Below are 12,676 nucleotides of genomic sequence, written 5' to 3'. Positions count from 1 at the left end.
CATGCACTACATTTTATCTCTCTCTCTCTCTCTCTCTCTCTCTCTCTCACACACACACACACACACACACACACACACACACACACACACACACACACACACACACACACACACACACACTCATGCAGTTGGCCTTTTTGCCATGATGTGTTTGGATGAAAATGTTGCACTGTATCCTGCAGAGGTGGTATATTCCTCAGGGATGATCACTGATTTTGCATGGATTTCACGGATACACACAAAACATGTCTTACAAAACGATTCTGTCAAGAGGATGATGAATTACCTAAAGCATATGGCTAATGATAACTTGTATATTTTCGCTGGAAACAAATTCCATGGAAATACTCCGGGTTTCATTCCAAACGCCTCCTCTCTCATTGTCCAAAAATGATTCAACACCCACAATCATAAGTGAGTGTGTTGCACTGGATAACATGCTGTTTTACTTTGATTGACACAAGCACTTTTACGTACAGTGTTTTACGTGGGCTCTGGATAGGCTGGCTTGGTGCCAAAAGTTCATAGTATAGCGCACCAAAGGTTTATTAATCTACAGCTGGAACTTAACTCTAGTAAAAACAGCAGTGCTAAGGTGCACGAGGAAATTAACTGGGAAGAAAAATGTGGGGGAAAAAGTGGGGAAATTAAACTAAGAAGAACTGAAACTGTATATCTGTGACTTACTGTAGCCTTTTTTCAAGAGAGTTAGATTTGGTGGCTCAACAGCATAAACAGAAGTATGAAAGGATGTATCTTGTTGAACTTGGATAGTTAGGAATAGTTATTTTGCCCCTTAATAGATTTTCTGCCTTGTGGCACATGCCAGGTCACAAGGCTCGTATGCTTTAATGTTTTGATTCATTACCCCAGGCAGTAAATGAGTGACTGCACTAACAGGTAAATAGTGCATTGAAGGCAGACAAAATATGCTGGAAACTTCTCATTATCCCCGTGGTGCAAGATTGCCTCTAAACCATCAGCTACAGATATGACCACACATAGGCTGGCCCCAGGCACTTAAAATCCTACAATGTTGTAAACACTTAATTTAAATCCGTTGTTTGGTCAAGACCAGAGTGCTTGCTGGGGTAATGTCTAAATCACTATTTGCCACTGGGCACCCTGCAGTTAGTGGTGCGCTTGAATTGACTTTGGTATAAAAACTAAATTCCCATCTCAAAAACCATTTACCCTAAGTATGGGTATTCATCGGGTTAAACAAGGTGCGTACAACCATGTACAACTGTAAAAACACAGACTCTAGAGTTGATTTTATTAATAAAAGAAGGAAATGACCTTGAACGACCCACCTTTGCCTCCAAAACACCGAGTATACTGTATCCTACTTGCGACTTTCGAATAAATCAAGGTTCAGATATGTGTCACCATTTCTTCCTTTTGATAAAGGCATTGCTGTGAGAATCTCCTAGGTTTTTCCTGCATGCCTGGTTGTAATTAATGTCACCTTTCACAGGGTCTGGACACTGCAGAGTTCAAGGGAAATGATGACTACAAAGGGCTCTTTCAGCAGCTGAGAGCCTTTCCTAGTCTGACCTAAATCTCCTCCTCCTCCGCTCCCCGCGTCTTTACTGCTTCATAGCAGCTACTCAGAAATTCAGCCCTCATTCGGCTTTACAGGGAGCAAAAATGCACATCTGGTCAGGTAAATACACGGCCCTCAAGGGGGAAGTAAAGCTCCAGAGGCTGTCGGCAATAAAAAGAAATGGGATTTGATAAGAAGGTGAGAACTTGGATAAAATCTAGGGCTCAATATAAGGTGGATATTTTATTAAGTTTCTAGATGGTAAACATATAGTCATGTAAGGGGTAAAAATCATAGTTTTCACTGGATGTTTTTTTTCCTCTGTAAGCTGTGCTTTTAACACCTCCCCTCTCTGTTCTGTCATCAGTCTTCTAAGCACCATCTGTACCACTTCCATGAAGTTGCATGTACATGTTTACACTTAGCCCCTAAGGTAAACTGAACCACATTTGCACTGATATACATCATCACACCGCGCCCAAACACTTCGGGGCTACTCCCTGTGCAGAGGAGTACTTCAGTCCAAACCAACCATGATGGGTTTAACATGTGATGCGTCCAGACTTGAACTGATAAAGCGATAAGACAATGAAAGCTTGTATGCAGTGGTAACTACATCCAGACTTTCTACAATCTACAAGGAGACTTTTTGGTTTGCTCTCTGGACAGCGAGTGCTTTAAATGAAAGAATGTGCTTTCAGCTGCTCCATTATTTCCCACGAGGTCATCAAAGTGGATGGATTCACATGGTATGCCAGATGCAACCATCACATTTACCCACACTTATGACCTCCTGAAGCTGGGTTTGTGTCTCCTTTCAGGGTCTCGTGAGGCTCATGAGGCAATGTGTTGACTATACCGCAGCATACTTTAGTATATTAAATGCAAAATTAGAGTAAATGTGAAAACATTAATTTTTCAGTATTCAGGTTTTTTTTTAATTGAATTAGACAATAAGTTAAAAAATAGTTTGCTGAGTTTCAAAATAAAGTCACTGATATCTGTCAGAAAAAAGGAAGAACATTTTGCAGAAATATTTTCAGTAAAGCAAATCAGTGTTGCCAATATTCAGTACAGAAAGAAGGAAAACCTTTCAAGTAAAAATGACACATTGATCTTCATTTAGCTTGAATTCTTAATGAATTCTGCTCTTTTTGCTGTGCAAAATTACAGTGCACAAGTTCTTTTAATGGGGCACAAACCAAATGGAAATGTAATTAAAAAAATCACAAATAAAACCTTGACTGACTCAGGGTAGAAAACAATGTAACTTACACTGCAGAAACATGATTATTAGCACCAGTAGTAACTTTTGAAGCAATACGCAAGTTCAGTCACATTTTACCTGAAACACAATTTTATACACAATGGTCATCTGCACAACCTCACACAGTAGAGCTAATTGCTAGCAAATCAACCAGGGTGGATGAATGATGGTTACCATGACAGAGCAATGAAAATCATGACAATCTACAGCATAGACGATTTCCTGAAAGATTTTTGTTTTGAATCAAAAAATGAAGCAGTAATGTGACAGAAATCCTTACCCTGCTAGCTTGGTTTTTGTTTCAATTTGTGTATCAAAACTGTTAATTGCCTTTGTTACTTCCCTGGCCTCTCTATTCTCTGTCTGACAGAGGTTATTTGAATGCAACTTTTTCAAGATTTTAAAGCAACTGCTTTAAAAAAAGAATCGCATCAGAAGAACAGCTTGTGCACAAAACTTCAAATCATACAACCAAACAAAAAAAAAATTGGATGAAAAAAAGCGAAGCGTGGTTGAAAGACTTGACATCATAAGGCCGTCAGGTAGTTCAAGGATCAATAAAGGACACTGCAATATAGCGGGTGCCGCCGGTTGTGGGTAGGCCTTCATGCAGGTGAGTCAGTCGTCCCGGGTGCATGAAGCTCCAGCCTTTCCTCGGTGATTCTATGCTACAGTTATACCGATGGAAACGGCAACCCCCTCCCTAAAAAAAGTAAATTGGATTTATAATTGTGAAATAAGTCACTGGGTTAACAATACTCATCAGACAGATTATCTAATTGGAAAGCTTAAAATAAAATCTACATTTAAAAAAAATATATGTAACAGCTATAATATTAGTGTGACTTATGCCCCATAATACAAGTCCTTACCTGAAAGTCTATGCCTTTGTTATTGAGAGCAATGTTAATGGTGAAGGTAGAGGAGTCATGGTGGGGCCTCAGGTAGGCTTGTCTCTCAGGAGTGTATTTTACAACAAAGTTCATCAAAGCATAACCCTGTGACAAAAGGATAGAAATGCATTGGCTGACAGTACTAATGTTACCTTCAAATAAAGAATTATGCTTACAATGTGTTTCCATTACAATATGGTAATACTATTCTAATATGTGAACCTGTCCACCAGTATTACTTTATTATTATAAGGTTACTATCACTTTAAAATCTGTATACAAAAATTTTTTTTAAAATGCATGGATGTCAATTTTATTGCTAGCAAGTTCTGATAGTGTTTCCAGTATAATATTATAGTATTCCTACTAGACATACATACAAAGGCATATGTATGTTTCCTACTACAGTTTTTAGGGCCACTGAAGATTGGTGAAAAAAATGAGGGACAGGGAATCGTCTCAGAAATTTGCCACTTTAATCTTGAAGATTTGCCTTTTTTCCCCTCATAAATAAATGCACCTTATTGTCTTTCTGATCTTCAGCGGCCCTAAAACGGTATCATAGTTTTCCCTAGTTTCTGGGTACTTATTACCAAATGACTTAAATTTCAGTGTCACATTAAATTATTATAAACACTGTTGACACAAGAGATTAGTTGGTTGTTACTTAGATATTACTAAGGGGTATTAACTTAAATTTTCCATATTGGCACCTTTTTCTTTCCAGCTTACTACCCCATTATTACCATTATTACCACAATATTAACGAGTGGTGATGGGAAATTCTACCAATTTGTCATCTAATGGAAAATTTGTCATCAGTTGTTAAGATTCACATCAGAATCACAAACATAAACATGAATAGCAGGTCAGCAGCTCATTATATGATTAAACTTTTCTGCTGTTATAACTCAGCTATTACTAGAAAAAGGTCAGATTCACACAAACCTTTGTGTAATAGCCAGAGAAAACTTTTAACGTGACAGGTGATATGAACTCTCGGATGAAATGCAGCCACTCTTTCTCAAACCCAATTTGCTTCATGTGAATGTCATCTGTCGGCACAGTCTCATAGCCTCCAGCAATCCGCTTGTCCTGAGAAAAAGGAGAGAAACAGAGCCCGATGCAGTGTGACTAACGATGGAACAAATGACCTACTATCCTCAAAGTGTGTGTCCACAGTTTTCAAAGTGATGGTGATTGTGATGATGTGCATGTGTTATTATTTTTTTTTAAACCACAGGCTGTTCTGTTGTCTGCCTGTATGAGACTTAATGACCCATCCAGCTCAGTCGTCTCTCAAACAGAGTCAAAGTATTTGTACAAAATGTAATCTCCCTGGCCAACTTTGAGCCACTGGGAATTAGACACCATTAAACTAAAACACAGCTGGGGTTTTTTGGTTGTATTCAAATAGCCAACCTTGTGATGACAGCACTAAAATCATTTTTCACTATATGCATTAATCATAGTTGCATGTGTGTAACTTTTTGTGTCATACCAAAACATAACTTTGACATTTAAAAGCTAGCAAGCTAACCAAGAATAGTCTGATACTTGTTACATCTGGATGCCATTTAACCCACAAACAGTGAAAGAGTGCTTAGAAGTATCAGCAATAGTTAACTCAGTTAATTTATGTAAACTTTTGGGGTAATTTCAAAAATCTAAATTTCTACTGTATAATTTAAAAAAAAATCAATAAACCTTTTAGTCATGCTAGTGGTGTTAGCAAATGGTAGCATGCCTTCACACTATTGTTGTGAGCTAAAGCTGGTGCTGCACATAACCAGCCATAACCAGCTTCACTAGCAGGCTTTTTAATCATTATTAATGATAGGAAGAGTGTCTTCTTGTTTCTGGCAACACACAATGGGTATTTGTCATTATATAACATAAATGAAACCATCAGTTGATGAATTTAAAGTACACTGGTTGTATTTAGCCCTAAAAAACTTTAAGATGTTAAGCAAGATAAAGCAGACATATCAAACTATAAGTACATTTCAGTTTTCCCAGCACATCTGTTATGCTAACTAAATTAACTTAGGCTACGTTCACACTGCAGGTCTTGATGCTCAATTCCGATTTTTTTGATCAAATCAGATTTTTTTGTCTGCCTGTTCACACTACAAATAAAATGTGACAGCAAACATGCTCTAGAGTGAACGCTCAAAGCGGCCCGCATGCGCAAAAGAAGACATCACACACAACGCGCTCTGTTTAGATGCAGACCACACAATATTATTTGACTGATGGCCCTTAATATAAAGACTTCAGACTTTACGTTTCCCAATTTTGCTTTAAGTTATAAAGTTATTTTGTTATTTACATTTGGCCTAATAATTATCCTTATTGCTGTTTTAAAGAGGAGCGGTGCTTCAAAGGATAGTTGCAGATTTCTGTCAGAATCTACAGATTACACAGTACAAATAAAATGTTCACATTTCTCCAACGTTGTCTTCCTAACAGTTTCACTAACATCTACACTGGATGGCCAGGAAGCGTTCACGATGTCTTCTCCAGCGCTGATAATTGGCGTCTGTCTTGTGTCAGTGACGTAAAAGACGGATTTAATGCGACATGACCGTTCAAACAGCAGTCGCTTTCTAAAACATCAGATATGTATCGGATTCAGTACCACATTCGAAAGTGACCCAGGTTGGATTTGAAAATATCGGATTTGTGCCGTTCACACTGTCATACCATGATCAGATATGGGTCGCATAGGCTCAAAAAAAGTCAGATTTGATGCGCTTTCGCCTGCAGTGTGAACGTAGCCTTAATCTTTGCCATCTTCTTTCTTATCATAGTGCTGAATTTTTACGTTCTATACTTTTGGATACATTTAATGTATTTTTTGTCCCTGTGGTGAAGAGGTCAGTGGTTGCATCTCAGTGCCTGGCCTCTCTAATAAATAACCTTTGCTTTTTGGCTCATACTTCTAAACTGAATCCAGTACCACTGATATTTTATTATGCTTGTCACCTTATTAAAATGTGTAAACATAAAACACAGAAAGAATAAGAAGAGCACTGTGCCTGTAGTGTGACGATCACATTTAGCACTTTATGTTCAGTGAAACTGAGCTAACAATACACACCTGGTGTTTGCCTCCAGACCATGAACCGTAATGCTCCATCTCCTCAACTAGTTCATCACAAGCCTTCTCTGAAAAGACTGCGAACCAGAACACATCTGGACATGGCTATAAAACAAGCACACACACATTGACACACAAAAAGAGGCCACTGAGAATAGACTTGAATAACACCTTCATGTTGAGCTCTAGTAACTGTAATGTAATACTCAGATATGGTAAAACCAGATGTTGGGATTTTCTTTGCTGCGACATTATGTCATCCCATTTCCCCCCTCGGTCTGTATCAGTATGTTGAAGACATACAGATACACATGTATATATACAAACCTGCTCCAAGTAGTTGTCAGTGAAAATTCGAGTGTAGTTTGAGTGGATATATTTCTCTTTCCAGTCCTGCAAGCAGAAAGTACTTCAAATTAGTGCCCATTTTTTGAAATGTTTTCTGACCTGCATACCTCACAGAGCTAATCTCATCTCCCACAGGGCAGATCCCAGCTTGTCAAATACAGTAGTAAATCATCAGCCAGGAGCCTTATCACACCAAAGTCATTATTCCAAAATTGTCTCACATTTGTAATCGTTCCATTATTGTTAATAACCTTTACAGGTGGCTGTTGTTTATCTCAGCTATTCAGAAAAAAAAGCTTTTTTGTGGTTGAAGGATAATGAGAGATCATAATGACTTACCACAGGGTTTTCAAATATCTGCCACAAGTCATTGTTGTAATGAGAAATGTTATAATTGGCTGTGGAAATGAGCCTCCCAAATTCGTGACGGTTGGTTATGTACATGAAGACTCCCTGCAGCAAGCAGGAGAAAGTTGAGTAAGTTTCATAAAAGTTCGAGAAGCAAAAGATTTCTGATGTTCCACAAGCAAGATTTACTTGTCTACATAATCATCATGCATGCAGTATTAGAACACATGAATACTCATGAGTAGTTATCACTGGCAATGAAACTGACAAGCTGATACTTGTGGCAAACTACTAAAAGCTTCATTTGCACAAAACTGAGAATATAGTCGGATTTAAGTGTGCTTAAACACACTGAAATCATTACTGAACTCTATGTTCAAACAGACACAGATGTCATATAAATAATCTTAGATTATTTATGGGTGTTGGGGGAGGGTCCTAGAGGGTTGGGAACTGGATAACATGGGGCAGGAGAGGAGTGGGAGAACAGGAACAGAGGGGTGCTGGGGAGGTCGGGACAAAGCAAATCCAGGAATTATATTCCCTCTAAAGTGAAGCATGGGGAGGGAGATGTGTAGGAGTGGTTTGGACTTACTATCAGACTAGGCTTTGTGCTTGATGAAGATGAATGAAAAATTAAGGATAGTTTTGCAATCTCTTTGCACAAGATTCCAAATTGCTAATGTACAAATGCATTCTGTGAAAAACTGTGATTTGCACCAGATGTTTAGCATGACTGCGGGAAAAAATAGTTTGAGCCTAGTCTGAGATTAGTCAGTGTGTTTAGAAAGAGCAGCTGGTAACGTGTGTGTGATGTAGGGTTTGGTTGTTTAGGGTAAAGCATCAGGACAGGGGAACTGCTCACTGTGTGAACTTTTTTGTCTCCTCCGTGATCTCCTCTTAGAAGCAATCATAAAAACATAAAAGATTATGAGTCTTGTTCTGTCTGACTGAGATCATTTTACTTTTAGACCTAAAGTTATCACAAGCAAAAAGTCAACATCAATTTTCAAAAAGTTGCCAGTCAAGTAGGCGACTCAGTACGAATTTATTAAGAATTTGTAACTGCGCATTTTCAAAAAACAAAACCTCCAATACTAAATTCAGTATAAGGGAAAATTTATTTCTGTACCTAAAACTATGCATGCTACATGGCTTAGATTGGTTTCTGAGTGCTAACCCATTGGAAATGGATGTTTCAGAAAGCAGAGTAGTCAAAACAAATGGAAACCTTTGGGGGCCTGAGCATATGGAATGATTCCGGAGAAGGGGAGTCTTTTTCTCTGTGACTGGTCTAAAATAAAGGAGAAGCATCATGTAAATAAGGTGACATTAGTGAATTCAAAATATAAAACAGGGTGACAGAGGAAGTACATATGTCACATACATAGGAATTCAGGAGGAGAGGAAACACGCCTGCATGAAAAAGAAGCAAGATTCCCTCTGAAGCTGATGTTTTTGTAGGTTAACATGGGAGCAATGCATGCTGGGGGAGCAGGCCAAGCAAACCAGACAACATACACTGTGTTTGAATCAGACACCGCAGCTGCCAAGTCCAAGTGACGCAAAGCAAGACTAGGTAACAAGTTCACAAGTGAAAAGGAAAAAAACCCCCACAAGAGACAAGACCCTTTCTGTCTGGTAGCCAGCCAGGCATCGGTTGTACTGACTGTGCTCAAGACGTAAGGTTAAAAGAAAGTAAAGGATGATGGGATACAAGTGTAGCAGAGAACCTCGCACAACCAAAGAGACACTGTAAACACAGGACGGTCACGCCTTGCTGACGAAGACACTCATACATACTCATACATACAAACACTGATACTTGCCAGTCTTTGGTTTCCGTTGAGCTGTTGACTTTTGTTAGTAGCAAATTCATTGCTTAACCAAACTAACTATTATAAATATACCTAAAGTTAGTATGACCTTATACATTCTTATTGCTAAATTAATCTTAATATATTACGAACAGCAGTGCTAATAGAGGAATCCTTAAAGATGGCGGTTGTTCCTTCTTACCATTTCTCTGGCATTTCTACATAAAGCCATATCTGGGTCCAGTTTTTCCAGAACAAAGTAGTTCCTTTCTTTCAGTTCATTCCTTAAGGCACTGCCCTTAACAAGGTATACATGTGCCATGTAAGGAATGTTCCACACACCCCTAGAAACAACAAGACATAAAGACGGGAAGTGCTTATTTTGTATTAATCCAGTATGTATGTATGTAAGAATGCATTCTTACAGTGTGCAGTAGTGAACTGTGTGGTAGAAAAGAAAAAAAGCTCAGCATATTCATTTAGAATCTTTTGAAACTTACATAACAACCATTTATTTTCTGCATGCTGTCAATCTGAGTTCCAACTGTTGTGGGTGAATAAGTGTTTCCGTGCAATCTTAGAGCAAATCTAACTTACTAACTTACTTTTAAGCAAAGTCAGTCAGAAATAAAAGTTTAACTTAGTGTTTTTCTCATCAAATCACTTTTCTGACTCTTCACATAGGCCTTCTAAGTTAGCAGGTCTTATTTTTTGTGGCTAAACATGAAGGAAAATAGTTCCAGCACAACGGTGCAAGATTTATTCATAGTTACGGACATGCTCAGAGATCCAGTACCCACATTTGCTTTGTGAACCATGAAATGCAAAGCCATAACTTTGTTTACCCTTATTGCTCTTGTGACTTACACGCGTTTCCTCTGCACAACGTCAACATAATCTTCAGATCGGGCGTAATACCCATCCAGACTCAAGGCTCCCCAGAAGTTGGACCACAGCTTGCCGTGACGAGTGACAAGGGGGCCAATTATTTTTCTGTTGGAAAGTGAGAGACGGAGTGAAGAGATGGTAATTCTGTCAGGGCAGTTAAAACTCAGTGAAATCTCCCAAGCAGGCAGCCACCTATTGCACCAGACCACTTGCCACTGGGGTAAGGCCTCTATCTAAAGTCTCAACCTCTAGCTGGATAGTATACTTTATATTACACTGCAAAGTCAGAAACAGATCACAGAAAACCACGATTCGAACCACACCAGTACGTCATGCTGGACTCAATTCAAAGAAGTGTACTTTCTTTCTGTTAAATAAACTGGTAAAAAGTTTGCAAAATAACACCACCATAAATCACAGTGTGGGTTCGTATATATACTGCAGTATGCTAATGGTAAACTTTCTTGGTTGAGATAAATTGGACTTTTGCTCCCACAACCTCTGTGCCAGCTGAGAATTCCCATGCTGTCTTTAAATATCCGTAAACGCCAGTCACAATACCATGCCACGGCCACAGTGACATCTAGTTTATGGGAAGGTTTCTTTAAGATCGTGAGCTGCAGAAGGGCAAAAAGAGGTTGAATGTTTGTTTTTTGTATAATGCAAAGTGGCATTTCTGAGTTAGTTCAATAGACTCTTTTGCTGTATCCATGTGGCCAGAGAAAAACAGGAAGCCAACGCAGCCTATTTTAAAACTTTAATTCACTCAGCTGTAATGTTCCTGTGGTTTTGCCACTTGCGGGATAAACTAAATGGTTCAATGATCACAACAGCTACCAAGAAGGTCCAAACAGGCTCAGTTGTGGCTTCTATTCCAGTTACTGTGTGATTACCTGTTTTGCTCAATGAGGAGCTTCAGTGTCTGTCTGTTGGTCAGCATGACATCAGAATCTATGCTGAAGTAGTAGTTGCATGTGGCATCCTGACGGCAAAGATCCCTAATGAAATTAAAACACAGACATGGCGGAGAAAATGATTTTTTGTTTTCCAACCCAGAGCTGATTACGGTCAATAAAAGGCTTGGAATTAATCACTGTCACGGCTTTAGATTTATCAGCGTCAAAGTATAAGGTGTAATTTTCAATGGTGGAGTCTGACTCTTGCTATCTTTAAACCTCCAGTGGATAAGGAGATTTCAGAAAATTAGAGACTCCTAATAAACCTAAGACTTCTTCATTACAGGGCTGTGCTGACCAATGCTTCCCGGCATGCTGTGCCTAAACGTTTTGGTCCAAATAAAGCTGCAGTTTACACCTGAGTGTGTGTGTTTGTGAATCCTTACACATTGCCGAGGATTTTAAATCAGTCACAATGCAGCCTGGAAAAAAAATAAGTCAATGAATTTAATTTAGCAACATTTACAACCTTCTTGAGGACAGTCTCAGTCTCCATCAGATCTTCGTAGATGCTTATGACACCTGCTAAACTATGAGAAGACATTTTGGATTGGTCCTCCTTAAATAATTGTTTTCCTTCTACAACAATTCCTTTATGATGAATTGTAGATAGATGTGAAGAGTTCAGACTTAGTTGTAGAAATCCATAATGTCAGAAGGAAAATGGAATTGCATGCTAAAAATCAAGCACGCCCAAATTTAAAGTATGGCAGAGGGAGCATTATGTTTGGGGCTGCTTTTCAAAAATAGGGTCTAAGGCTTCACAGATAGAGGAAGGAAATAATTAAAAATAAAATTTAAAAAATCAAAAACATTAGAATGGCTGAAAATTAAGAAAATTCATATTTTTGAATTACCAAGTTGCTGGCCTTAGCCTGACTGGGATGCTGAAGAGGGTTGACAGTTACAATAAAACATACCCTGCCTTGTCATCCTTTAGAACGATAATTTACAAAATAAACATTATGTTATAGTTAAAAAAAACTTTAGACTTTATAGCATGAACCCATTAAGAAAGAGCTTACTAAGACTTAAATAACTCGACTTTATTTTCTGTAATAGGAGTGGACCCCTACTACCATCTTTTATCTAAAAGCAATTATGTTGATAGAGAGGGGAAGCTCTACAGCCCACATTTCCAGTTTCCTTTTCCCAGGTTTGACTGTGAATGATATTCAGAAGCAAAAACTACAACTGTTTGCCTGTTATTAGTTTAGTCATATTATGTTTATCTGTAAATCTGTGATTTAGCTGAACCTAAGACCACGTTTTATGAGTAATCAATACAGAAAGACTACAAAGCAGCACCAAAGGTGTATTTGTCTCTCTGGTTATTCTTAATACAGACCTTGAATGCACTGAATTATTCATGCTTCTAGCAACAAAGATGACTGTTTTCCCAAACAGAAACCATGAAAACTCGTTTAGAGGTTTTGAAAGTATTGCATGGTTAATCAAAGTCAGAAAACACCATATCCTTTATAATCATTCAAAAATTCCAAGAAACTTC

The 12,676-nt window shown here is 38.4% G+C and overlaps 1 protein-coding gene across 2 annotated transcripts in view; it reads right to left on the bottom strand.

The window, feature by feature from the left end:
* Positions 1-2,862: 2,862 nt before the first annotated feature.
* plod2 (procollagen-lysine, 2-oxoglutarate 5-dioxygenase 2) overlaps positions 2,863-12,676 on the bottom strand; it is a 36,090-nt gene continuing 26,276 nt past the window's right edge. The window contains exons 11-20 of one of the 2 annotated variants that reach the window (XM_040043995.1): positions 11,104-11,208; positions 10,190-10,315; positions 9,525-9,666; positions 8,737-8,799; positions 7,497-7,610; positions 7,137-7,202; positions 6,810-6,914; positions 4,655-4,801; positions 3,686-3,811; positions 2,863-3,516 (exon numbers count right to left, since the gene is read on the bottom strand). In XM_040043995.1, the coding sequence (XP_039899929.1) occupies positions 3,361-3,516; positions 3,686-3,811; positions 4,655-4,801; positions 6,810-6,914; positions 7,137-7,202; positions 7,497-7,610; positions 8,737-8,799; positions 9,525-9,666; positions 10,190-10,315; positions 11,104-11,208 (1,150 nt within the window). In that variant the 3' untranslated portion in view covers positions 2,863-3,360. The remainder of the gene's footprint in view (positions 3,517-3,685; positions 3,812-4,654; positions 4,802-6,809; positions 6,915-7,136; positions 7,203-7,496; positions 7,611-8,736; positions 8,800-9,524; positions 9,667-10,189; positions 10,316-11,103; positions 11,209-12,676) is intronic. The other variant, XM_040043996.1, reaches the window with a different exon arrangement.

The sequence above is a fragment of the Simochromis diagramma genome, unplaced genomic scaffold (assembly GCF_900408965.1).
Source record: "Simochromis diagramma unplaced genomic scaffold, fSimDia1.1 OVJJ01000602.1, whole genome shotgun sequence".
Classification (NCBI taxonomy): domain Eukaryota; kingdom Metazoa; phylum Chordata; class Actinopteri; order Cichliformes; family Cichlidae; genus Simochromis; species Simochromis diagramma.
Note: the sequence above shows the minus strand (reverse complement) of the source record. Positions and strands in the feature narration are given on the sequence as shown.